The 26,048-nt window shown below is 55.1% G+C and overlaps 2 protein-coding genes across 7 annotated transcripts in view; one reads left to right on the top strand and one right to left on the bottom strand.

Annotated features, from left to right (window-relative positions):
- Positions 1 to 10,055, bottom strand: part of CLEC16A (C-type lectin domain containing 16A) — a 178,033-nt gene extending 167,978 nt beyond the window's left edge. For all 5 annotated transcript variants that reach the window (XM_039244331.1, XM_039244333.1, XM_039244332.1 and 2 more), the window contains exon 1: positions 9,860 to 10,055. In XM_039244331.1, the coding sequence (XP_039100262.1) occupies positions 9,860 to 9,939 (80 nt within the window). In that variant the 5' untranslated portion in view covers positions 9,940 to 10,055. The remainder of the gene's footprint in view (positions 1 to 9,859) is intronic.
- Positions 10,056 to 12,312: 2,257 nt separating this feature from the next.
- On the top strand, positions 12,313 to 25,090 carry DEXI (Dexi homolog). 2 transcript variants are annotated; one of them, XM_039244351.1, is made up of 2 exons: positions 12,313 to 13,205; positions 24,375 to 25,090. In XM_039244351.1, the coding sequence occupies exon 1, from the start codon at positions 12,764 to 12,766 to the stop codon at positions 13,049 to 13,051; it is 288 nt and encodes a 95-aa protein (XP_039100282.1). In that variant the 5' UTR covers positions 12,313 to 12,763; the 3' UTR covers positions 13,052 to 13,205; positions 24,375 to 25,090. The 2 variants fall into 2 exon arrangements, with proteins under 2 accessions (XP_039100282.1, XP_039100281.1); XM_039244350.1 differs by having other exon boundaries at positions 13,048 to 13,205.
- The last annotated feature ends 958 nt before the right edge of the window (positions 25,091 to 26,048 follow it).

Genomic DNA, 26,048 nt, shown 5'->3' with positions numbered 1-26,048 from the left:
TGGGTTCGAGCCCCGCGTCGGGCTCTGTGCTGACTGCCAGCTCAGAGCCTGGAGCCTGTTTCAGTCTGTGACTCCCTCTCTCTCTGACCCTCCCCTGCTCACACTGTCTCTCTCTCTCTCCTAGAAATAAATAAAACATTAAAAAAATTTTAAAAAGTAGAACCTTACAGATGGAACAGTCAGGATTAAGCTGCTTTGAGGAAATGGGTTTTCTTAATATTGTTGCTGTTTGTTCTATTTTAAAGGCCGTATAATCAGTCTCTTAATAATTTAACTAATTAAAGACTGGATACAACTTCTAACACAGTAACTAGAACAGCTCTCCAAAAACAGAGCCGTCCACCACCTGTGCCCAAGACTATGGGCGAGGCTGTGTGGAGGCCAGGTCCCCCTGGGGGGAGGGACCCCCACGAGGCTGAAGCATGGCGGGAGGACCCACTCTTGAATCTATGCCTCCATCTCCCCTCCAGTGCAGCTTTGCCAAGAAGCTCAAAGACGGGGAGTTTTCAAATTGTGCTTCATGGACTGGCTGCATCAGAAACCCCCATTTCAGCTGCCGATTTTAACTCCCCCCAAGACCCACCAAATCGAACTCCGGGGTGTAGAGCCCCAAGTTTGCATTCTGAATAAGCTCCCACTAAAGTTTCAGAGTAGCTACGTCACCCACACCACAGCCATCCGTGACACTGTGTATGACCCACAGTACGCCCCCTACGGTGCCAAGACAGAGGACAGGCACTGTTGGCGGGGGAAGGGCAGAGGGGCTGGTATCTGTTAGCATCCCACAAACACACTCTTGGCCCGGTGGGAGGCAGCGGCCTGGGTAAGCGAATCTGCTCCAAAGGAAGTCCCAGAGGGATGGATAGAGTTTAAAATCTTTAGGATCAGCCCTTCTAACTCCTGGCATCTCTTGGTGAAGCTTTCTATGCTCAGAAGCACAGAGCTGATGTGCTGAATTAAGAATATGCAGGGACACCTGGATAGCTCAGTCGGTTAAGCATCTGACTTCGGCTCAGGTCACGATCTCACAGTTCATGGGTTCGAGCCCCGCATCGGGCTCTGTGCGGACAGCTCAGAGCCTAGAGCCTGTTTCAGATTCTGTGTCTCCCTCCTTCTCTCTCTGACCCTCCCCTGTTCATGCTGTCTCTCTCAGAAATAAATAAAACGTTAAAAACAAACAAAAAAGAATATGCAGCTGGGAGCACCTGGGAAGCTCAGTTGGTTAAGTGTCAAACTTCAGCTCAGGTCATGATCTCACACTTCGTGGGTTCGAGCCCCATGTCAGGCTCTGTCCTGAGAGCCTGGAGCCTGCTTCAAATCCTAGGTCTCCATCTCTCTCTGCCCCTCCCCCACTCACACTCTGTCTCTCTCAAAAAATAAACATTAAAAATTTTTAATAAAAAAACATGCAGTTGGATGCAGAGGCACTGGTCACCCACATGGGGGCAGCAGGGAGCTCTCTGACCTTGGGGAAGTGAAAGGCCAGGGTTGGGGGAGGGGGCGCATTTTGATTGAAGATGTAATTTCAATACACCAACGCAAAGGAAGTAGACTCAGGAGATGTATCACTTACAGATCCCAGAGCTGAGGGCAGGGGGCGTGCAGAGGATAGGCTTCTCCATCCCAGGTGAGGGGGCAGGAGACAGAGAGAAGGAGGCAGCAGGCACCTGTTACCGAGACGCTTCTTTCTTGCACCTGGCGCATTCTGACTTGGGGAACAGCTGGAAGTGATGTTTTGCGTGTGATGTAAGATATTGGCCAAAATTCATTTTTTCCATATGGCTATCGAGTTGAGTCAGCATCCTTTACTAAAAAGGTCCTGATTTCTCCAATGCACTCTAGTGTCAACGTCTGTCCTTTATCAGACGACCACACCTGCAGGGACTCTGAATGCTCCAGTTCCACCGACCTCTTCATTCGCCTTCGTGCTGATCCCATGACGTCTGATTACTGCGGCTTTATGACCAAACTTGCTATGAGATAATGGAAGTTCTCCAACTTTTTTCCTTCCTTTCCCCCCATTATTACAATTGGCTATTTTTGGCCCTTTACATTTCCATATAAATTTAAAAATCACCTACTCAACTTTCACAAAAATACTTGCTAAGATTCCCTTTAAGATTGCCCTAAATCTATAGCTAAATATAGAGGGAACTGACACCTTTACAATAAGGTAACATTATGACATTTACATTTCCTTCAGTGTTCACTGCATAAGGGTCTCACACATCTTTTTAGATTTGTAGACAACTGATGTTTTTTGATGCTGTTGTAAGTGGTAGTGTCTGAAATCTTCATTTTTCTAAATGTTTGCTGTCGGTAGATGCAAATACCCATGACCTCTCAATCTCTAAATACAATGATTGTACCTGCACCTTGCTCATTTTTCTCACTCCTGCTATGCCCTGGCAGGCATTTTCGGTAATGCTTCAGAAAGGTGGAAGAGACTCTCAATACATGTTTGCTTAAATGCACTGGGGGAGAGGACAGGGGAGATGGATTAAGGTTAATATTTGAATGCTGCATCTAGTTCCAGAGCTTTGGAAGATCAAGAAATTCAACTACCTAGAGATACTAATCCAGTTTAATAAGTTTCATTTTTTAATGTTTATTTATTTTTGAGAGAAGCAGAGAGAGCGAGCAAGGGAGGGAGAGAAAACCAAGCAGGCTCTGTGCTGTCAGTACAGAGCCCAATGCAGGGCTCAAACCCACGACTTGTGGGATCATAACCTGAGCAAACCAAGAGTCGGATGCTCAATTGACTGACCCGCCCAGGTGCCTCAAGTTTAATAACTTTCTGATTTGGGGCATAATACTCATTTTAGAAAGGATGAACAGCAACAACAGGACATCAATCCTGCCACCGCCTGAGATGAGCGCTGCTGGAGTGTGATACACTTCATAGGGTCTTTTCCTTTGCCATGGATATTTACATCGCTGAGCTCATGCTGTATATCCTTTCCATACCCATCTCCCCCTCCCCCCACACACACTTTGGGTAATAAAAGCATTTCTGTTACTGACAACTGTCTGCCAGCATCCGTAATGGCTACATCGTATACATTTGGAGCACAAGCACAGGAGTTACTCTTCCACTGGACATTTGGATTCCTCATTGTTCAGATGATCAACAATGTCACCGTGGCCGCTTTTGGGTGCATGGCTGTGTCCCTAAGTTTCCAAGGGCACAATGGACAGATTTTCCTCTGACCGTGATCACTGGTACAAGGAAAAGATTTTCTCTCAAGCTCTGCGTGTGCACATTCTTCTCATCGTCATCAAAACAGTCGCAGCCTACTTTTGCTAGGCCCTCCTCTGACTGCGTCAGATGTATCCACTCTTTAAACCCTTACAATAAGCCTGCGGGCTTGATGCTCTGGGGAGTTGACGCTCTGGGAGGCCAGGGCCTGCCCAGAGTCCCGATGCAAGGGACCCAGGCAGCCTGACTCTACATCCCTTGCTTAGAACCATTAGAGTACAGAAAATGCAAACAATGCAGGAAACACTATTATTAGCCAAGCATTTACATGAAGTTATGAATGCCCAGCATGCGAGAAAACCAAGCAGATAAACAACAAATCAAAAAGGCATGAAAATGCGTACCCGATCTTAAAGTCAGTCCTCATAGCTGCCCCTGCCTCTATTTGTTTAGACAAAAGCCAACCTCGCGCCAGCACAGACTCTGGAGAATACAGGATCTCAGGATCGGAACCCTGCGCACGAGAGAGCTGTACGCGGAGACCAGGTGAAGGGTCTGGAATGCCTGGGAAGCGGGAAACCAACACGAGGCTCCTCACCACGGACGACGGGCTGGGAACAAACGCTGCCCCACAGACCCTGCTCTCTCAAGAGCCACTTCTTTCACAGGTTAAACCATTACGGTCAATAACAATTAGGTGCACTTCAGAGACAGACACACCAAGTTCATACAAGTTTTATGGCTTGTACCCTAATAAGCCTCTTAGGATGCTCCTACGGAAAGGTCCTGAAACTGACCCGTAAGCTGAAGTGTGAGAAAGGGTAAGCGGAGTGGCAGAGGCCTGGGGACACAAGAAGGCCACTCCCCGAAAGCCACGCCCCCAAATAACAACGTGGGGAGGGGGAGACGGACACGGAGCCCTTGTCTATTTGGTCTGCTCAGCACCAGGGCGGAGACTGCTGCTCAGAGCATCCACCCTGTGCCTTGAAAACCACCCCGGGACAAGGCCCGGCTCCCCATGGGGCGCAACCAGACCAGAGGGTGGGAAACCTGTTACAGGCGGTGCTTCTCCAGAGGAGTCACCCCAGAAAGATGTCGGACTGGGCCAGCCGGTGAGACTGGGTGTGCGATTCGGGGAGCCGGCAACCTCACGAGGGTGCAGGCAGGGCTCTCGGCCCTACGCAAAGCCAGGGCTCCAGCAAGCGCGCTGGGACCGAACGGGGCAGGGGGGCCCGTGTGGAGGAAAGCCGGGCCAGAACGTGCCTCTTCCGTTCATCCTCTGACGAACATTCCTCGCTCGCCTGCTGTGTGCCAGGGCCTGTGCCGGCATCTGACAGGTGGACAAGCCACACCAGTCTCCGTCCTTACGAAGCTTACGATCAAATGGAGAGGGACAAACACATGACCACGCCAGGACATTTCCGATGGCAAAAGGACCTCCTGAGGGACCCTGGGCAGCTTCCTGGGTGTCTAACTCACGGCAGCATAAACCGCAAAAGCCCAGAGCATCTAACAGCTGGGCTAACTGTGGCGACGGGAAGACGGTGCATGACGGTGTGCTCACTGAGTGGGACGGTGGGAACGAGAACAAGCGACATTAGAGATGACAGTAGAGCTTCTTGCCGGCTAAAGTCACCAGGACAATTTTTATGGAAGAACTGGTACTTCAGCAATGCAGCTGGGCGTCTGGATGGGCAGGAAGGGCAGGGGCGCTCCAGCGGAGAACAAAGACGAAGACGGGTGGGCGTGTGAGGTGTGCAGAAGAGGAGCGAGAGAGCGGACCCATCAAGGTGAAGCAGCACCAGAAACACCCCTGGGTTAGGGCCGGCTGCCACCCTCACTTCCCAGAAGGGGGCAGCAGTCCGAGGGGATGCCCACCTCCTGCGGGCCCTCCCCCGACCCACGCCCCAACTCTGGCTGGACCACAGCACTCTGGTTAAACCTTCAACGGCTGCGCACTGTTCTCAGCCTAATGTCTGAATTCCTTCCAGTAACTTAAGGAGAGGTCTCTGTGGTCTCTCCCGCATCATCAGTGTGCTCTGGGAGCCTGCACATCCCCCTCGCCCTACGTGCACCTCCCTTACTGAATAACTGGAGCCTCTCTCTCATCCAGGATTCTCAAACACAGTTTGGTCTGCCTAAAGCACCGCCCCTCCCCCCCCCCCCCCCCCCCCCCCCCCCCTACAGCCCGGCACACCCCTCATTCTTTAGAGCTCCATTTAGGCGGGTGTCTGCCAGGCGCGTGGGTGGCTCAGTTGGTTGAGTGTCTGACTCTTGATCTTGGCTCAGGTCTCCTCTTGCAGTCTGTGGGATTGAGCCCCCTGTCAGGCTCTTGCAGACAGCATAGAGTCTGCTTGGGATTTTCTCTCTGCCCCTCTCCTGCTTGTACGCTCGCTCATGCTCTCTCTCTCTCTCTCTCATAAATAATTACTTGGAAAAAAAAAGAATTTTTAAGAAGTTAAAAAATTTTTTAAATGGGTGTCTGCCTACCAAGGAGACTCTGACTCCCCAGCCCTCATCCCTAACTAGATGGACGGGAACAGAGTCTAGAGCACTCTGATGGCACGGAAGAACTTGGACTTGACATAATGGGTGCTTAGACTTCTTATAAATGATATGGTGAATAGGATATCCTAAAAAAAAAATCTGACAATACTGCCCTTAAAAATACTCCGTGCTGTCATAGGCAAAAGGTGACTCTACCAGGAAGAGGCAGACATCTGTGGATGTACATTCCTCTTCTGTCAGGGTAATATCCCCCGATTTTCCCAGGGGGGACCACCCCAGTCTCATTCTCCGTCCACTAGCTCGGGGGGAGCTGAGGCCACCCCAGCTCCAGGCAAGGGCCAAGTAGAGCACCCCCTGTCTCTGGCCACAGGGACTGGGTCAGGGACTGTCATGAGCCCCCAGGCTGGCCCAACCATACCCCTTCTGGACTTCTGCTGGCAATAGTTAGAAAAGATGCTCCCTTTTCCCCACGGACTGCTGTGGGAAGAGCCTGGAGCCCGCTAACAATGGCACCAACGTGCAAGAAATGCGGAGACAAGCACTGGGAAGAGACGGATTCTGCCAGCTTCGTGTGAGCACGTGGACTCAGCCACACCGCAGCCGGCGACTGGAGCTGTTCCATTTGGGCCACACGGTGATCCTAGCTGGGTTCCTGTCACTCGCCACCAAGAACATTGACCCCCACGCAAAGGCGATCAGGGTGCAGGCAATGGAACAGCACGCCACCTCAGTCCTGCCACAAGAGTACATGGCCTGGTGGAGCCGGCTGCAGGCGATCGTGCAGCAGCAGCCATGCAAGTGCATCAGCAAAGACTGTGCTCGCTGGTGGGCATACGCCAGTCGTCTGGGCAGCAACCCACCCGTGGCATGTAGTGCATCACCTCTTCCTATCTCTGCCTCAACGAAATCACTAACTCAGTTCGGTAGACAAACACCACAGGCACACAGTTTTCCATTATATAGGAAAAGCAAAGCCCTAAAAGGTGACTCCTTTCCAGGGTGAAAGCGGAGAACATTAGGAAGAACAATGTGGTTCAAAAGCAACTCCAGCTCTCTCTGTACCAGCTTTTCGGTTTTTCTTTACATCACAAACCATTCTTAAAAATAAAGTCTAGTTTGAAAAGGGAGCAAGTTCCTAGGTGCTCTGAGTTTCAAAAAAAAAAAAAAGTTTGGTTTTTTTTTTTTCCAATCCTAAATTCTTTTATTTATTTTCATCTTTTCTCTCCACCCACACTGCCCTAGGTCAGGCCACGAGTATGTTAGGAACCGTCACTTGTCGCTGGCAGGGTGACCGATTTGTATCGAGTGCCCAGGACTTTCCCAGTTTTAGTACTGAAAGTCCCATGTCCTCGGTCCCAGGCACTCGGAGTGGCTGGTCACCCCTTGCGTCAGGTGAAGCGCAAGCCCCATTCTACCTCCAGCCTCACTTCCTACAACCACCAGCACCACCTTGGTTGGCACAAACCCCGGGGTCCCCCTCCCACGCCCCGTGTCCCCCCAGGGTGGCTCCTGCTTGTCCCTGAAGACTCTGCTCTGGTGCTGCCTCCCTCAGAAGGCTTCCGAGGGTTCCCACAGGACCCTGGAGCTACAGAGATCCTGCCACTGGTCAGGCTGTATAGTCACTGGCACTACAGCCATCTCCCCCACTGGCCTGGGAACTCCCTCAGGGAATGAGCTGTTCTGTACCTAAGGCCCTAGATGTTTACCATCAGAGCCAAGTGAAAAACATCACGAGCACTGGGGTGAGGACTAGCTGTTGGCAGCACTCTTTTCCAAGTCATTTTGGGATCTACTAAGGCCCACACCTATATGCAAATCGCCAGGCTCCTTGGACTATAATACGGATTAAGCTGATCTGCCTGATCCAGGACAGGCAGCTCGGGTTTCCAAGAGCACCTGATGGCCTTTTAACCTAAACGATGAACCTGGGCAGTGCCCAGATACTTAAAAGGAATCAAGAACCTTTACCATCCCCTGGCTGGTCAGAGAGTAATGATGCGGCGTTGGGCACAGAGATTCGGCCAAGTTGCGAGTCTTCACAAACTGACTTAGGAGGAAGTTTCATTCACAAAGACAGGGCAGTGGGTGCAGGTACAGGGCCGATCCTGGCTTCAACCCGTTTGGGCTCTTATCACCTTGGGGCAAATGAACCTCTTGAAATCCAGTTCAAGGTCCTGCTAGCCTCTCTGAACCTTAGTTTCCACTTCTATAAAATGGAAAACAGGAACAGTTCCTATAGCTCACAGACTTGTGAGGACTCGGGAATAGCACACAGGAAGTCCTGAGCAAGGACCTGGCGCAGAAAATGCGCTCGATAATTATTCAGATACTTGACCAGGACCAGAGTCAGGCAGAGCTAGGTGAAAGCCTGCAGGTGCCTGGATGCCAGCACGAGGCCCAACCTCTTTTAGAAATGCATCCTCCCCCTTCTCAGCCACATCCACCCACTCCTAAATTCCTGAAATCCTTCCGCCTCTCCCTTTCCAGCCCAGCTGCCCTCTTGTTTAAGATTCCTGGCTTCCCTACACCCCCTATCCTGGCTATGTCTCTCTCTTTCCTCCCTGTGTCATCTCTCATCATCACCCCCCCCCCAAAACCATTCCTTACTACATCCTGATCCCTGCTACTCTTTGAGATCCACACACGTTTATTAAACGCCTGCTCTGTGCTAGAAAGGACATAGCTGAGAAGCAAAGCACCCCCACCTCTGGCCAAATGAGAAGCCCCATCTAATTTCCCTCCCACTAATCCTTGCCCTGGGTCCCTGACTTCCTGCTACTGCTCCCTGCCTGCCCCCCTCCATCCTTCTTCCCTCCCATTAGTAATCTTGGGAGCTCGCTCTGGAAACGAGTCTACTTCTTACCACCAAAGGTTTGCCTTCTTCCCACTCAACTGCCACCCCACACACTACATTTTCCTCCCTGGAGTCATTCCCTCCACAAAAGTCTCTACTTTCCATCACCCCCTCCAAACCCCCCCTCCCATTCCAGGTCTGTCTACATGCTCTGCACCTGTCCCCAATTCATTCTCTTTTTTTTTTTTTCATTCTCTCCATAGCCACTGAGCTCCTACTGTGTGCCAGGCACGGCGCTAGATGCTGAGAATACAGCTGTGAGCAAAACATGCAGTCTGTTCTCTCCTGGAAGTACCGGTTTAAGAGCAGACAGAAAAGGAGCGAAAACACACAGGATGAATGCAGGCAGTGGAAGGAGGCACTGAATGAAATCAAGAGAAAGAGCAGATGGAAAGGAAAGGAGGTGGGGAAGCACTTCAGGTGGGGTGGTCTGGGAAGGGTCTCCCTCGCTGATGAACGTGGCTACAGCCACCTACTGTGTGGCTGACACCGATCAGTTTCTTTCCACGCCTGATGTTATCGGATCCTTGCACAAGGTTCACCATCCCCATTTGCAGATGGGGCACCAGAGGCTCAAGGAGGCGAAGTAATCTGTCCGAGGTCACACAGTAGGATCGGGATTTGAATGCAGGTCTGATGCACTCCTGCCTCCCAGGACCACGTCTGCCACCTGTCCTCCCCCAAAGCTCTACTTCTGATAGTCCTCTTCTTAGTCTCCCCCGGGGGGGGGGGGGGGGGATGTTTTCATTGCTGCCGTTCAGTGAACACTCCTACCTGCTTCCAGTTTGTGTGCATTCTCTTATCCTGCTCTCAAAACGACACTAAGAAGCAGGTGGTGTCACTATATCCATTTTACAACTGAGGAAACTGAGGCCTAAAAATTCACACACTTAAAATTCAAACTCCTGGGTCCATATCTCTGACTCCTACGCTGTCCTGCCCAAAGAAGTTCCACGCCGGTAAGCTCGGTGCCCACCGCTGCCCCACGGCAACAACGAAGTCTGCGTTCACAAACCGAAACCTCATTCCCTTACTTTACAGACGGGGGTACTGAGACTCTGAGAAGCCAAACCACTTGCCCAAGGTCACACAGCGAGGAGCGACGGTGTCAGGGTTCGAACCCCAAGCGCCCTGACTCCAGAGCCCTCGCTCTTAACCACCATACAGTCTTTCCCGGGCGTCTCTCCGCGCCCTCCACCTCGCTCTCACACCTCGCAGACGACCCGGCCCGGGGCTAGGCGCCCCCATTCCCACGTCCAGCCCCGCGGCCTGCCCCCCTCCACCCCCAGCACACTCACTTGAGGTGGTCCAAGGAGTGGATGTTGCGGGAAGACTTGCCGTGGCCTCCGCCCACCCAGCTCCGCGAGCGGCCAAACATGTCGGCGGCCCCGACCCGCTGCCCGCCTCACGGTCTCATGCCCGAGCGCCCGCCGCGGCAGCACAAGCGGAGGAGGCAGCGGCGGAGGTGGTAGAAGGACCGCCAAACACCTTCCTCCCCGGCCCACAGCTCCGCACTGACATTCAGCCGGAACCGGCCGTTCGACCGCCGCGCTTTACGGCCGCCGCCACGAGGAACGCTGGGAAATGCAGTCCTCCCGCGAGGCCCCCGCCGAGAGGACTCTGCAAACAAACTACAAGGCCCGGCGTGCATCACGCAACGACGGACCTGCGCCCTTGGAGAAGAGGCGGAGCGAGAGGAAGAGAGCCCGCAGTATAGTACGGTGGGCGGGGACGGGAAAACTGCGCGGAGCCTTGAGGAGCGAATCGGTGAAGCTGGGTGACTCAAAGTAACCGCAGTTCTGACAATTATCAGCTTTTATGATAAGAATAGCTATTGCAGGATATATACTATGTGCCAATGTCCTAAGCGCTTTACATATGTTGTTACTTAATTCTACCAACCAGCCTGTGAGGCGGGTCCTGTTATCCCCATGTCCCACCCACCCCCGGGGAAACCGAATCACAAGTTTCAGGGGTTGACTTACCTAAGGTCATGATTCAAACCCTGGCACCCTTATTTTATGCCCCAATAAACTACTAATCTGTAACAAATTGGTAATGGCCTTGATTGTTCTTAACGGTTTTTTTCTGTCCCCACATGAGCCAACAAGTTGTATCTAAATTTCTGTCTTGGAGTAGGAGTGAGAAGCTCCCTGGAGGCAAGACTGCCATGGTCACCATTCATTCATTCATTTCTACACCACACAGTTATCTACAGTGTACTGTGTCCCCTTAACTGTGTTCAGACATGGGCTAAGGGCCGATGTTCTCCCCATTTCCTAGCACAAAGTTTTGCACATCACAGGTGCTCAACAAATATTGGCAGCGTGGGGTACCTGGTGGCTCAGTGGGTTGAGCGTCTGACTTTTGGTTTCCATTCAGGTTATGATCTTGAGGGTGAGATCGAGCTTGGGATTCTCTCTGCCCCTCCCCTGCTTATGCTTTCTTTCCCTCTCAAAATAAAAAACAATAAAAATATTGGCAGAGTGAATGAATGACTGCATTAAGGTTTCACCTTCAGCAGTTGGAGTATTAATGGTTTTCTCTGTAATTCATCTAAAGGGGCAAGAAGACAGCCATGGAGAAAAAAGGGCAGGTCCGTTCTCCGAAGGCATGCAGACCTCGCATCTTTCTGGGCCCTCCCTTTTCTCTGGGCCTAGATTTCCTCATGTGTAGAAAGGGTAACGTGCTACACTACCCCATCTAGCTACAATTAAGCAATGTATATAAAGCACCCAGCTCAATGCGGCCTGAGATTTAAAGGTCTGTTGAACTGCTCTGAAGATCGCTTTGGGCAAGATCAGTCTCCTGAAGGATATACAGGGGTTCCTCATGAGCAGGGGAATCAGTGAGTAGGAGACTCACTTTCCTATGTACTTCTTGGTTGTTTTAATGTTTAACCGCGTACTATTTTTTTAAATATTGATAGAGAGCAGAGAAAGAGCGAGAAAGGGGCAGAGAATGGGAGGCAGTGAATCCCAAGCAGGCTCCGCACTGTCATCACAGAGTCCGATGCAGGGATTTCTCTCACCAACTGTGAGATCATGACCTGAGCTGAAATCAAGTGTCAAGAGTCAGACGCTTAATCTACTGAGCCACCCAGGCGCCCCTAACACGGGTTGTTTTTAAACATGGTTTACAAAGTAAAAACAAGAAGCACCTCCACTGCTGCAGGTCTGTCCTGCCTGGGACTCTCTTCAGTCAGGTGTCCCTGAACCCTAATATGTAGACCCCCGCGATGCACGGACCCTCTCGCAGGCAGAATTTGGAGAGCTCAAGGAGGCACTGATTGATCTTCCCCGCCTCGGAAAATCGCCGCTTTGGGAAGTCGGAGATTTTTCACTGGTAAATTCACCGTCCCCCTACCCTGCCTCCTTTTGGAAAGTAAACTGAGTCCCAAAGAGGCGTGACGCCACACCCAAATCTAGGGGATTGCTGAGGAAGCGGTTTCCTCCAGCTTTCGTAGCCTTCAGGATACATGCAGGTTTGAACAGTGTTCTCTTTCCCCTCCCGCTACTCCGTGGGGAATTCGCAGAGCGAATTGGATTTGAGACCTGGGCGGAACCCGGAACCAGGAAAGCAAGTCAGAGGCCAGCGCCCCGAGGGGCGGGGCGAAGCGGTACCGCCCCCTGAGGTCTCGGGCCAATGAACGCGGGCGTCGAGCCGGCCAATGAGCTCGGGCAGGGGGCGGCTGGCCAATGAGCGCGGGGCCGCTCCGGAGGCGGTGCTCGGAACGCTACCAGGAGGGCGACGCGGCGGCCGCAGCCATGGGCGCTGAGCCTGTGGGGGCGCACAGGGGGCGCGAGGCTCTGCCGGGCGGAGCTGACGCGACAGCCGCCGGGACTGGCCCTCGGCGCTGAGCCGCGGTGGGGTTCCCGCTTGCGCTGCGAGGGCCCTTGAGCGCGAGCGGGGCGCGTCGGAGGAGCCGGGCAGCCGCCGGCCGCCGGCCGCCTCGGGGGGGGGGCCCGCCTGGCCGCCTGGAGGATCGAGAGGGTCGTGTGGGCACATCTGAGGGTGCGTGGACCCCGCCGGGCACTTTTCAGGGGCCAGGGAGCGTCCGCAGGGGCCGCCGCACACCGGCGGGGGTCGAGCCCCCGGGGCGTCCCTGGATGGCTGAGCTGCCCCCTTGTCGGCCGCCCGGGCGCCGCAGCGGCTGAGAGCGCTGGGATCGCCGGGCCGCCGCCGCCCTCGCCGCCCCCTGCATGCCCGGCGCCCGGGTCGCGGCCCACCTGGACGCGCTGGGCCCCCTGGTCCCCTACGTGCCGCCGTCGCTGCTGCCCTCTATGTTCTACGTGGGCCTGTTCTTCGTCAATGTGCTGATCCTGTACTACGCCTTCCTCATGGAGTACATTGTGCTCAACGTGGGCCTCGTCTTCCTGCCCGAGGACATGGACCAGGCACTCGTGGACCTCGGCGTGCTCTCCGACCCCGGCTCGGGTCTCTACGATGCCGACTCGGAGCTCGATGTCTTCGACGGTTACTTGGAGTAGCCTTGGCTCCCGACCTCCCCTCCCCCCCCTCCAACGACCCGCAACCCTCGGCCTGGACCTGCCTCCCAAATCATGCCGCCGCTGCTGATTGGGGGCATCGTGTGGCCAGGGATGGGACCCCCCAGGACGAGGCCCTCGCTGGCCTCCAAGACCTGTAAGTGCCCTCTCTGCGCCAGATGAGGATGGGTTGGGGCGCTGGCGAAGAAGAGGGTGGCATCTCCAGACCGAACAGACACCCTGCCCCCAGGCTTCTGACTCCTCCCTCCACCTCCTGGAGGTCTGTTTAGATGCCAGGAATGGCCAGCCCCCTTTTGGGCCCTTGACTGGGGCTGGAAAGCTTTCCCTGGTGAAGGTGACAGTCGTTGAGGGCAAGGGAGGCCGAGCTTGAGTGGTGCCTGGGTTAGCCACGGTGCCTACCGCCACAGCTTGTGGAAAAGCCTGTGCACCCAGATCCCTTTGAGGCAGATCTCTCAGCTCCTCCCCTCTGTCTCAATCTGGCTTGATGGTGACCTTGGCTTTTTGGGAGTTCCCATAGTCCCAGAAGCATAAAGACTTGCAGTGTCAGAAGAGGTGGCAAGCCAGGCACGACCGCCTTTGTCCCGTGGCCCCTTTGGGAATCGGGTGGGGACTTGAGAGCAAGGGCTCAGAGCTGAAACCTCCAGCAAAGTCTGCGCTTCCTCTTGGCCTCAGGTTTGCTGCTATGTGGGAGTCGGGTTTCAGGGTGCTCCAGCCGGGCAGTACTCCAGCTTGCATCTGCAAGGGCCGCCAGTTTTGCAGATTGCTTTTGCAGACTGGCAAGCTGGGGCTGGCGTCGCCTGCGGTGTCTGCAAGACCTCGAGCAGGAGTAGGGACCACAGGATCTTTGCACTGAGGGGTTCAAGTCCTGCCGCTGGGCCGCGACCAGGAAGCTGCATGTCCTGTCCCACCTTGTGTGTTGATGGGAGGGAAATGAAGGTCCAGGAAGGAGAAGGGCTTGGCCAAAGCCTCACAGCCAGGAAGAGAGGCGACTGGATAAGATGAGAGGGGGAGAGAGAGGAGCAGGCAATCTGCTGGGTCTGGTGAGGGTCCGTGGGATGTGCGGCCACTCTGTGGCTGAGCCCCTTGGCTGTGAGCGTCACTGAAGGGAAGATATCAAGGTAGCAAGAGCTCCTTTTAGAAAACAGACACTAGTGCCACTCACCCCAAGCAAGCTGAGTTAACTGTCCCCATCTCTGTTGCCGGTCTTTACCAAGATGACCATAGTCAGAGGGAATGCCGGGTGGGGCAGGACCTGCTGGTGGCAGTGCTGAGGGCTGGGGGCTCCCCTGAGGGGAGGACAGTGAGATTTCTTTGATAAAAGCTTCATTTGAGCTCAGTATGACCTTAAGAACCAAGTGCCAAGTGCCGGGCAGAGGGTGTGTTAGCCTCTCTTACATACCTCCCCAGCCTGCCTACCTACTTGCCTGCCATCCATCCATCCATCCATCAATCTGTTCTTTGATCGAAGAAATATTTCCTGAGTAATACTGTGTCCCGTGGGTGAACACAGTGAACAAGAGAGACGTAGCCCTGGCCCTCCCAGCACACGGTGAGAAGACAAGCAGATTCCCAAACAAGATCATCAGATTTTTTTGAGAGCCGTTAAGACCTATAGGAAGGACCTGGGCCATCCCTGTTGAGTTCAGCGCTTAGAACAGGTGCCTGGCATCTGTTGAGTGAGTGTAGCAGAATAGAGAGAGGGCAGGGGGAGTCAGAGAAGGGCTCTTTGAGGCAATGACACATTTGAACTGAGCCCCAAGTTGGTAGATGGAGCCAGACTGAAGATCTGGGGGAAACCAATCCGGGCACAGGGAATGACTCGTGCTGAGGCAGTGGGGTAGGAGAGTTCGTTGGTGCAGCAACCAGAATGAGGCCACCGTGGCTGGAGAGCAGCCCAGGAGAGGTCAGTGAGGCAGGTAGGGGAGACCATACAGGACCTGGGAGGCCAGGGCCACGAGCAATGGGAAGCCATCAGAAGGTTTTAAGCCAGAGATGACTTTGGCAGCTGTGGGCAGGAAGGGCCGTCGGCACAAGTGTGGAAGCAGGGAAGCCAGTTAGGAAGTGTGTAGTTGCTCGGGCTGGAGGCAGCAGGGGCTTGGCTGTGCCAAGGTGGGTGAAGATGGAGACACAGACTGAGAACGCCTTACGAAGGTAGACCCTGTGGACTCCATTCGAAACCTGTCCTGAGTACTGATCATTCACCATGCCTGGTGCCAGGTAGGCCCCTTTGCATTTTCCCTCATTCAGTCATTCAACAAACTTTAGCCCCGCCTGCTCTGCCCCCACCCCCCAGCGCTAGGCCTGGGAGGGCCTGAAATGAATCTCTGCCGCCAAGCCAAGCGCTTGACTTTGAGACGGCGTAAGTTGGTGAAGAGTGTCTTATTTTATCTCTTCACCACATCAACAGAAACACTTCCCCTTCCAAGTGAAAACATTGGCACGCTCTGAACCCCAAGCTGAAGCCCAAATGCTTCGTCAGGCTTCGTGCGCCGCAGAGGCTGTTCGAGCAGAAGCACCAGGAAGCGTGTCGCAGGGACACCGTTGCAAAGCTGTCAGAGCGCAGGGCCCAAGCTGGGAGGCAGGAAGGCCCGGGACGGGGGAAATACTCGAGCCTGGAGAAGCCACGCACAGCATTCCTACTTCCCGAGTCCCAAGTCCCGGCCCAGGAGGCCTTGGCGCCGGACCTGGGAAGCCCAGACTCGGGTAGGGGAGGGTACGTCGTAACAGGAAAAGCCTCTGGGAAAGATCTAAAAATGGTCTGACTGCACCTCATCTGTGGGCCCCTTTCTGTAATCAGGGGAGCATCAGTAGTCAGATTTCTTTCCCTCTGGCTTGCCCCCATGCGGACGTGTGACAAGGTCACGGAAGCATTGACGAGGGTGGAGGGCATGCCGGGCAGCGGGGTCTGGGGAGGACCTCGAGGCGCACTCCCTTGGTGTGTGTGTGTGTATGAACATAATACATTTCATCAAACATCTGTTGAGCATCGTTGGAAGGAGGCAGTATTAGGTTTGTGTTTAGGAGCAAGAACCTGGTTCAAATCCCATTCCTGGCTGTGACCTTGGGTGTGTCACACATCTCCCTGCGGATCCGTTTTCTCTTCTAAAAAGCGGGGGGGAATGAAATCAGTCTCGTTGTGAGGATTAAGTGAGATATATGTAAGGCTCACCGTCCTTCCTGTGTGAAGTAAGTGATAATATTAATGTTAACCATTGTTGGAATTAACAGATATGATGGAAAGTGTATACGCTTAGGCCCTTGCAAATGTGTAAACCTGCACGTGCATCCCTGCATGAATATTTATATTCCACGACCAGCCACGGAGGACTGCCTTCCTGGCCTGGGACCCTCAGGAGACCTTTCCCACTGCCTGTGGTCTCCCCAGGCCACCAGATCTGGGCCCTGCAGAGCCAAGGCTCTGCAGTTTTCCTAGAGCGTTAATCACTGCCCAGCAGCAGGAAGTGGGGCAGCCGGAGCCCCCTCCTTCCCAGGAGAAAGACCCCCGCGGCCAGCCTGGAGCCAGGGAAAGTCCTCACATCCCCGTGGTCCGAGGCAGAGGCAGTGCGGTGGATTGATCTGTCCCTGTTCCTGGCACAGAGGGAGGAGGGCTGTAGGAGAGAGCGAGCCTCTCTGCACCGGAAACGGAGAGCCTGCAGGATGCTGCTGTCAGTCACTGGGGCCTGGTAGAGCTCAGATATGGAACGCGGGTAACTGGACCCTTTGGTCTACTTATTACAGAGTCTCCAGGCTTCGGTGTCCTCACGGGGTGCCACGGCCGCTCCCTCTGGTCTGCCTGCCCCGGTCCCTCCGTGCTAGTCAGCAGCCTGTGCCCTGAGCAGAACACGCAGGCCGGCACGGCACTGCCCTGCGCAGAGACCCAGGATTTCTGCAGGGACGCTGACAGTAGCTTCAGGTCACAGCAGACCCACCCCCCCAGGCCACTGCTGGAGCTCCTGGGGGGGAAAGGGGGAGGAGGGGGTGAGGGCAGATGAGGGAAACCAGGCGGTCTCCTGTAGCTGTGGTCCAGGCAGGAGACAGGCGATGGTGGCCAGCGGAGGCAGGTGCACCCGAGGCTCGGCCGACTTGCCCCTCTGGACACGAGAAGGTGTTCAGCTCCTTGGCCCCGAGGCACACAAACGGGGGTTGCATTCAAGGAAGACCCTCAGTGCTTGTGTCTGTTCTGTCGAACAAAGAAGGGTTCCTCTGACCTTGACCGCTCATGTTCCTGCTTTCTCTGCCGTCTTTCCCCCAGAACTTGTGAAAGCCCAGCCTGCTTGTGGGAAATGAAGATCATGGTAAAAGGGACAGGCAGCACTGTCCCCATCTCACAAATAAAGAAGCTGAGGCCCAAAGGGGAGGAGGGAGGGAGGGGCCAGAGGTAGCGCTCACTGGCTCTGCCAGGCCTGCTGCCCTGAGGCTCTCGCCCCTTTTTGCTGAGTTTTTTTTTTTTTTTAAAACCTTTCAAACTTTACTTTGAAAGAATTTCACACTGATGCCCAAGTTGCAAGAAGAGCAGGTAGAATCCCCTTGCAGTCTCCACCCAAAGTCACCAGTTGCACGGATTTACGTGTTGCCGTGTTTGCTCCCGAGTTGCTCTGTATGTGCATGCGTGTATACATGCGTGTATACGTGTAGTTCTGTATCTGAGCCATTTGAAAACAGACTGCAGACCTTGTGCTCCTTTACCCCTAAATATTTCCCTGGGTTATTTTCGTAGCCCAAGGACATTCAGTTCCCTGGCCACAGTTTGAGTTGTCAAAATCAGCCAACTTAACACCGATGCGAGCCTATGAGCCAGTCTCAGCCTATGACTTTATTCAGATCTCACCGATCGTCCCAATAGTGACCTTTCACGATACAAAGGCAAAGCTGAGGTCCCAGATCATATCCCAGATCACCCTTTGCCTTAATTGTTGTGTCTCTTGAGTCTTCCTCAATCCCGACGTTTTGGGGGAGTACAAGTCTCTCAATTTGGGCCTATCTGATGTTTACTCTTGAGATTAGGTTCAGATGATGCACTGTTGGCAGGAGCCCCGTGGAGAGGTGAGTGTGTGCCCTTCTGAGTGCGTAGTCATCAGGAGGCACATGACGTCTGTCCCACTGCCGGTGATGTTAACTTTGATCGCTGGGCTAAGGTGATGTCCACCAGGCCTGTCCACAGTAAAGTTACTGTTTTCCTGTTTCTCACCTGCAGTTGTGATCAAACTAGTTGTAGTACTTCATCTTTCAAAACCCTACTTTTTTATGTGAATTTTTTTATGTTTATTTATTTTTGAGAGCGAGAGGGAGACACAGAATCCAAAGCAGGCTCCAGGCTCCGAGCTATCAGCACAGGGCTTCATGGGGGGCTTGAACCTGTGGACTGTGAGATCATGACCTGAGCCAAAGTTGGACGCTCAACCTACTGAGCCACCCAGGAGCCCCTCTAAATTTTTTTTTTTTTAATTTATTTCTAGGAGAGAGAGAGAGAGACAGCGTGAGCAGGGGAGAGTGGGGGAGAGAGGGAGATACAGACTGAAATAGGCTCCAGGCTCTGAGCTGGCAGTCAGCACAGAGCCCGACGCGGGGCTCGAACCCACAAACCGCGAGATCATGACCTAAGCGAAAGTCGGACGCTTAACCGACTAAGCCACCCAGGAGCCCCACTGTAAATTTATTTTTAAAAGGATGTTTATGTAGCTGAAAACATCAAACCAACATTACGAGGCATGGATAAAAACGTGAGTGCCAAATCATTTAACTTCTGACCACATACCAGAGCCAGCTAATGGCCTGGGGCCCCTGGCCTGCTCTTTGTCACGGGACACCAGCCACTGTCCGGTTTGATGGGGTAGTTGTCGCACCTGCATAAAGGCTCGTGCGCGTTACCTGAGACCATGAGGGGCGTGTGGTCGGCTCTTCATAAATGATGCTGTCCGTGTTGACGGTGTGTCAGACCCATAGGGGACTCAGCCTGGAGGCTGTGCCTCCTCTTGGGGGCTGATGACCAGGAAGGATGTGTCTGCTTAGGTGGCCTTTGAAGCAGCTCAGGGCGGTGATGATTGGTGCCCTCACAGCTGTCCTCTGGAGCCTGGGCGTGGCTGGGAAGAGTTCCACTTCCAACTCCAGGCATCCTGAAGGGGAAGGCTTCATTCCTGGGATTCCTTCCTGGCAGGGGCTCGCCTGGGTGGTTAAAAATAGCTGCCCCTCTCACATCTCCCTTCCCCTAAGCTCGTCACCCAGTCACCCATGAAGTGGGCGGGGTAGGGCTCATTAGTTCCATTATAGAGGATGGGAAACTGAGGCTTGGGGACGGGTCAGTGACTCACCACAGATACCCAGCTGTGAGGTGGCCAGTTGGGACCCATAGCCTCGCTCCCAGTGCCTCCTCAATGGAGGTCCTCTGTCACTCCTGGGCACTTGCTACTTTTCCCTTTTCCCCCAACCAGAGGCCAGGCCGAGGCTGTTTCACAAGCCAGGGGTATCTGGCTAGAACTAATGGTTTTCTGCGCATCGTTTGTTTCTTGCATTGCCTTCTGTTGATGATGAGTGATAGTCTGTTTTATTCATGAAAGTGACGTAAAGTTCCCTTTAAAAAAAAAAAAAGTGCATTGATTTAAAATACTAAATAAATAATTCTCCGGGCAGTTCTCAGGGCCAGACTCCAGGGCAAAAGCTGCCGTGTCTTAGGACCGAGCCTCTGGAGACCCCTTCTGGACCAGGAATCTCCACCAAACCGACAACCGATGGGTGTCAGCACCTGGCACGTGAGCCAGACCTGGGCTGGACACACCGGCCCCTGCTTCTCCAGGACGCTGGCTTCCATCGGGACGCGGACCCAGGCGGCCTCTCCTTGCCCAGCTCCTTCTGGCCGTGAGCTCTTGGCCCAGACAAGGCAGACGTCCTTCCGCTGCACGGCCCATCCCTGAGACGACAGCTGAGACGCGGGGCACACGGGCTCGAGGTGACATCTGTCCGTGTCCGCTTTAAGTGGCCAGTTGGTACATGGAGAGAGCAGAGAGAGAAGAGCGAGCAGTGGGCTTCCAGCCCGCGGGGTCCTTGGAGGGCGACAGGGCTACCGTTTGCAGAAGGCCCCCAACACTGAGGAGCAGCCCCGCCTGTGTGCTTTAGCTGGGGGGGGGGGGGCTACTTACGGGCGCCTCGTGCATTGTAGTCCTGCCACCAATGTGATTTCATCTAATCCTCACAACAAACAGTCCAGTGAAGTAGGCACTGCTCTCTTGTTTCAAAAGAATAGGACCAGAGAGACTCAGTAATTTGCCTGAGGACACATAGCTAGGCAGGGCAGAGCCTGAATTATAGATGGGCCTTGCCCCGGCTGCCAGCTGCCCCTTGGGACGGCCGACCTGTAGAAGAGAAATCTCTGCTCACTCAGCACGCCCAGGGCGTTGCCCCACCAGCCCCTTAAGACACAAGGGTGTCTTTTTCTCACTGAAGCCAAATGCCAGACTACTAGGCAGCTTCTCCACCGAGGTACTGGGCTGACACGTCGCATCTTAAAATGGCTCGAGGGCCCAGCCGTCCTTCTCCATGACAAACCAGTCAGCTGGCCACTCCCTCTGTCCATTTCTAGGGAGGAGCACAGGATGAAAGGTTACAGCTTCAGAAAGGAGGAAGAAAAAACCAAAAAGCCACTCTGGCCAATGAATTGTCTTTCATGCACTAAAGATACTAGAAGCCTGGAGAACCCACTGGCTTGGATTCTGCAAGCCACGGCTTTCGATGCCCCAGAACAAGAGAGGAATGAACCTGAGATCAGACCACGGAGGGAAGGTTCAAGTCCCGGTTCTGCCCCTCGCAGGCTGTGTGGCCCTGACCAAATTGCTGACCCTTTCTGAGCCCCACCTGAAGTTCCGGATGATGGGCCTGCTTGGCCCCACCTCCCAAGGTGGTTCTGGGGTGGAAATGAGCCAGGACAGGAGTTAAAGCATGTAGCACAAGGTGAGCGTAGAGTGCCTGAGAAGTCCCACCTGCTGTTGGCGTTCTCAGGGTTCTCAGTGAGGGGTTCACTGTGAGGCCAGACTCGCAAGGTAAAGGACAAGGGGACTGATCTCTCGTCGTGGCACCAGTGAGTGTGCCTCCAGAGGACACAGAGACCCGGGCTGCCCTCAGCTTGCTGTGTGGCTTAGGGCAGCTCACCACCCTCTCTGGGCCCTGTGTGGAATGAGTGTCACCCACTCCGATCAGGGTCTCTGAGACCCCATGTGACACCGTCAACAATTTTCTGCCCTGTTGCCTGGACTGTTCTTTGTGTCCTTGTTTTTTTCAAAGGAGCTCTTTTTCAAGTGAAGTCATGTTCTGAAAAGACGGGACCTTTGTCTTCCTATCAGAAGTGGAAACCCAGCCTCCCTTCCCATAAATAGAAGGTGGCCCTGCAGATGGCGCAGGGCAGTGGTGAATGCAGCTGGAGCCCTGGGCCTCCTCGGATGGGAGATCAGCGTGTGAGACACACGGTCCAGCCAGACCGCCGCTGGCCTGGGTTCCGTCTCAGTGCTGGTGGTGGTGACCAGGACTGGGAGAGGAGCGAGGCCCCATTCCGGGGACTCTCTTCTCTGACATGCTGTCCACACAAGCCTGAAGTGGGCGTAAGTGTGATCCCCGGCCTTGGAGGGCTCTGCAGGGAGCTCTGCTCTCAGGAACCCCCCCACTGGCCCCCACAGGGAACCCCAGAGGCTCCTCGGACGGAGGGGAGGCCGTGGACACCTCTCTAGACGGCTGGGCTCGCCAGGGCTCTGGCCACAGCCCTGGCTTCCCCTCCCCAAGCCAGCCCCAGTGGGGAGGTGGGGTGGGAGCCAGGACGCAAGGACTCAGCCTGCGTCATCAGTGAGTGGAGGCCAGGGAAGGTCTCAGAGCTGTGCAAGGATGTGTTCCCGGCTGGCCTCTCCAACCTGACAGAGGACGCGAGAAACTTTGTAGATTTGGCCCCTCCCCCACTCTCCACCAAGGCTTGCCTTCTGTCCCCCACCCCACGCGAACGGGGCGGAGGGGGGGATGCAGGCCCTCGTCGCGAGCCCGCCCTCCACCTGGCATGTTCTCCGTGCACAGCCTTCCCCAGACTCTGGGCTCCATCTGTCACCTGTGCTCCGTCCTGTCTCCAGCCTCCGTGCCCTCCATCAAGGGCACGACTGCATTTATCGCTGGGCCCCCAGCACCCAGCTCAGGACCCAGCACACCGGCTGTGTGAAATTAGGCAGGGCTGAAAATCCCCAGTGGCATGCGGCCCTGGAGAACTTGAGCGTGCCGGACAAGTTACTTGCCGTCCCCGAAGCCCAGTGTCTTCCTCTGTGAAATGGAACCTAACAGCGCGTCGTCCCGGGAGTTGTTAGGCGGGCCGAGTGAAATGACCTGTGCCACTGGCCTTCTCCGGCATGCTCTCCCAGGAGGGGGCCCTGGGACAAAGATTCAAGGGCAAGTCGTTTATTCGGGAGACGATCGCAGGAACTACCAGAAGGGCGTGGGTCGGTGAGTCAGGGAAGGGTTATGCCACCACTGCGGACCTGGGCTCAGTCCTGCTCAGGGACTCTGGGGGCCAGTGTGGGGGCTAATAGGCTTCAGTCGTCTCAGCTGCGGAGTGCAGGAGCCAGGCTGTGACCTGCCACTGTCCTGGTCATCGCTCGTAGGGAGGCAGCTCCAGGGAGACCTTGCTTTGCCTGGGGAGATATTGGCCTTGCCTGTACTTACATCCGGGACACACAGGGCAGCCCTCGGGCAAAGAGGCAGGTCTTTGCACCCGGTCTGCGTGCCTCAGAGGGGTGAGTGGAGGGAACAGGGCAAGGGACCTGCAGCCTCCGGCCTGGGCTCACGGCCCTTAGGAAAACCTCAGGAAGTCATTAGCTGCCTGATTGTGATTGTTTCTCTCTCTCTTTTTTTTTTTTTAATGTTTATTTATTTTTGAGAAAGAGAGCGTGAGCGGGGGAGGGGCAGAGAGAGAAGGAAACCCTGAATCTGAAGCAGGCTCCAGGCTCCGAGCTGTCAGCACAGAGCCCGATGTGGGACTCAAACTCCCGAACTGCGAGATCATGACCCAAGCCGAAGTCGGACGCTTAAGCGACTGAGCCGCCCAGGCGCCCCGGTGATTGTTTCTGTTGTAACAGAACAGCTGTGCGACTGAGGCGCAGGTCCCTTGGCTTCTCTGAACCTTGAGGAGATGCGTGGTTCTCGGTGAAGGCGGTTCTGTCCCCTCAGTGGCCCTTGGGAACGGGGCCAGGGTACATTTTTAGTTGTCACCGAGCCCGGGGGCGTTACCAGCATTTAGTGCTCAGGGACCAGGGATGCTGCCGATGGTCCTTAAGTGCCCAGAACGCCCCCCCCCCGCCGCCCCCCCGCCACCTCAGAGGACAGTGACGCCCCCAATGTCTGTGAACAACCGTCCGTGCCGTGTGTTTCGCGTAGGTTTGTCTGATGTGTGACGACATTTGCAGGAGGCATGGTCTGAGCTGGCAGAGATGAGGCACAGAACCGGGGCAGGCGAGGAAGCAGGGAGTAGAAGATGTCGCAGAGACGCGGCACCCTGCCGGACGCAGAAAGAGAAGGCTACGGGAAACGGGGACCAGCCGAGGGGCCTGGCCGCGAGCATGATGCCATGTCCTCGGAGGACGAGCCCAGCGGGGCTGCTGAGTAGCTTGGCCACAGCCACATCCTTCCCAGAGCCTGCAAAGCGTTTTCCAGGCGGGGCGGGAGGCGCTGCCGAGCCCCGCCCACTACCCCCATGGGGCTCAGGTGGGCCACAGGCCCCGGGTGACCCCTGAGCAGGCTGCCGTCCTTCCTTGGGCCCCCTCCCCCCTCCCCCCTCCCAGGATGGACAGTCCCTCCTCTCCAAAGTGACACTGCGCTGGGTCTCCAGTCCAGGCTCCTTAGAAATGAGGCAAACTTACTTCTAAGAAGTTATTAGTAATGGGGCTCCTGGATGGCTCAGTATATTAAGCAGCCGACTTAGGCTCAGGTCATGATCTCACGGTTTGTGGGTTCGAGCCCCACATCGGGCTCTGTGCTGACAGCTCAGAGCCTGGAGCCTGCTTCAGATTCTGTGTGTCTCTCTCTCTCTGACCCTCCTACATGCTTTCTCCCTCGCTCTCTCAAAAATGCTTTTTTTTTTTTTGATGTTTATCTATTAGTAAAAGTTGTAGGAAAACACCCCCCAGCCCGAGTCTGGGGCTTCTGATGGTTCTGAAGGCAAAAGATGGAGGGAGGCCTCCCTGTCCCCTGCCGGGGCCTGGAGGTTGGGTCCTGATGTACCACGAAGCAGGGGTGCGGGTGGCGGGACCATGCTTCTGTGCCAGTAACACCCCTTTTCCCTTCTCGTTAGGCCTGCTTCCCCCAAGAGCTCCGTGCCAACAGAGAGGTTTCCGTCCGGACCTGGCAGAGAGGGGCAGAGAGATGGAGACTGAGAGCCAAGGCCCAGAAGGCCTGTGCCCCTGTCCCCTCTCCCCTCTGGGAAAGGCAGGGGCGGCCGGAGACCTCCCCGCCCGCCCACAGTGTCGCACAAGCGGCCTTGCCTTGGCTTCCGTCCTTTCGCCCTTTCGCAGCAGCAGCGACGGATGTTTACAGGAACCCAGCCAGAGTCTGCCTCCCCGCTCTTCACCCTCTTCACCCCTGCCGGCTCCTGCTTCTCCACACCCCGTCTCCCGCCAGGATGCTTCACGCTGCGGACACGACACGACTTGCTGCGAAAGCCGCTCGCGGCTCCCGGTCAAGGCCAGCGGAGCCCCAGGCCCGGCCGGATTTGGCCCCGAGGCTGGTCTTAGATGCAGTGACCATGTCAGGGAGTAAGTCAGAGGGGAAAGAGGCCAAGGGACGCGGCGGGGGCTGAGGCTCGGTCCAACTTACTCATTTCAAGTTACTCGTTCTGCAAAAAAGGTGCCAGTACTGATACATCATGGCGGGGGAGCGCCTCGCTGCTCCACTGGCCAGAAATAGTTTTGAAAATGGGAGTGGCAGGAATACTTGATGTCGATAAGCCTGTGAAAGCAATACTTAGGAAGCTGACTTCTTTCAATTAAAAAATGTACGCAACTAACTCCAGCCCGTGGGGGCCTTTGCCTGTTTTTATTTTCTTTGAGATCTGGAAAAGAGCTCTTATGTAGGACCCTTGACCCTGCTTGACACCTGGACAGAAGAGTCCAGGCTTCCCCAGCTTGGGACCCAACAGGCCAGGCTGGGCTGGCGTGGGAGTCAAGGTCGAGGGGCCGGGGCCAGCCTGCAGGGCATGGTGGCCCCATCCCAGAGTCCAACGGGAGACCTCTGTTAGGGACGAGGGAACCCGCGAGGGAGGGAAGGAGGAGGCACCGTCATGTGCACAGCGTGTCAAAACAAAGGTACCGCCTTTGGCTCCATTGTGTGGGTGAGGACACTGGTGAGGGAGGGTCAGGCCCCCGCCCCCCACAGACCTCCGGGGAAAAGGCAGCTGCGGCGCCCCCTGTCTCCCAGAGCTTCTGAGAAAGGGCGCCAGGGAAGGTGGACGGGACAGATTGGAGAGGCCCAAGGAGAGAGGTGAGGGTGCGAAGGGAGATGGTTTTGTTGGGAGAGAGGCCTGAGGGGAGAGCTGAGGATTTATGCAAAAGATGCAGCAAACCATGGAATCCTCCGTCAACGTACAGCCTGACTCCAGACAGATGCCCTGGCTCCCCCGGGTGTCGCTTCTCCCACCCAGCAAATGGTGCCCGGAGAGCAGCTCTAGCATGCTGTGCCAGTGCCTGTGGGCACCCGACTCCCCCTCGGAAACCGAAACTGAGAAGGCAAGTTTGCATCCTGACTCCCTCCTCTAGAGGGGCGTGGCCTTAGGCAAGTCACCTCCTTGAAATGGGGACAGTAATTTACATACCTCCTAAGATGACTTGGTGCTCATTACAAAGGTGCCCCACTGGGCTGTCACAGCTCCGCATTAGGACTCGCAGCTTTTGGCAAGCAGAGCCCACATTGGCTTGCAGCCCCCACATGCCCCCTCGTCCAGGTGCCTTTGTGCAGTGCACAGACCACCCAA

This window comes from Hyaena hyaena, unplaced genomic scaffold (genome assembly GCF_003009895.1).
Source record: "Hyaena hyaena isolate Hyena2069 unplaced genomic scaffold, ASM300989v1 scaffold_238, whole genome shotgun sequence".
Lineage (NCBI taxonomy): Eukaryota > Metazoa > Chordata > Mammalia > Carnivora > Hyaenidae > Hyaena > Hyaena hyaena.
The sequence above is the reverse complement of the archived record's forward strand: the minus strand, read 5'-3'. Positions and strand labels throughout refer to the sequence as shown.

Excerpts from the sequence above, each read along its gene's own strand:
- DEXI (XM_039244350.1), top strand. The coding sequence starts at position 13,124 with ATGCCGCCGCTGCTGATTGGGGGCATCGTGTGGCCAGGGATGGGACCC. Across the intron at positions 13,206-24,374 it reads CTCGCTGGCCTCCAAGACCT|GCCTGCTTCCCCCAAGAGCT; the intron begins GTAAGTGCCCTC and ends CCTTCTCGTTAG.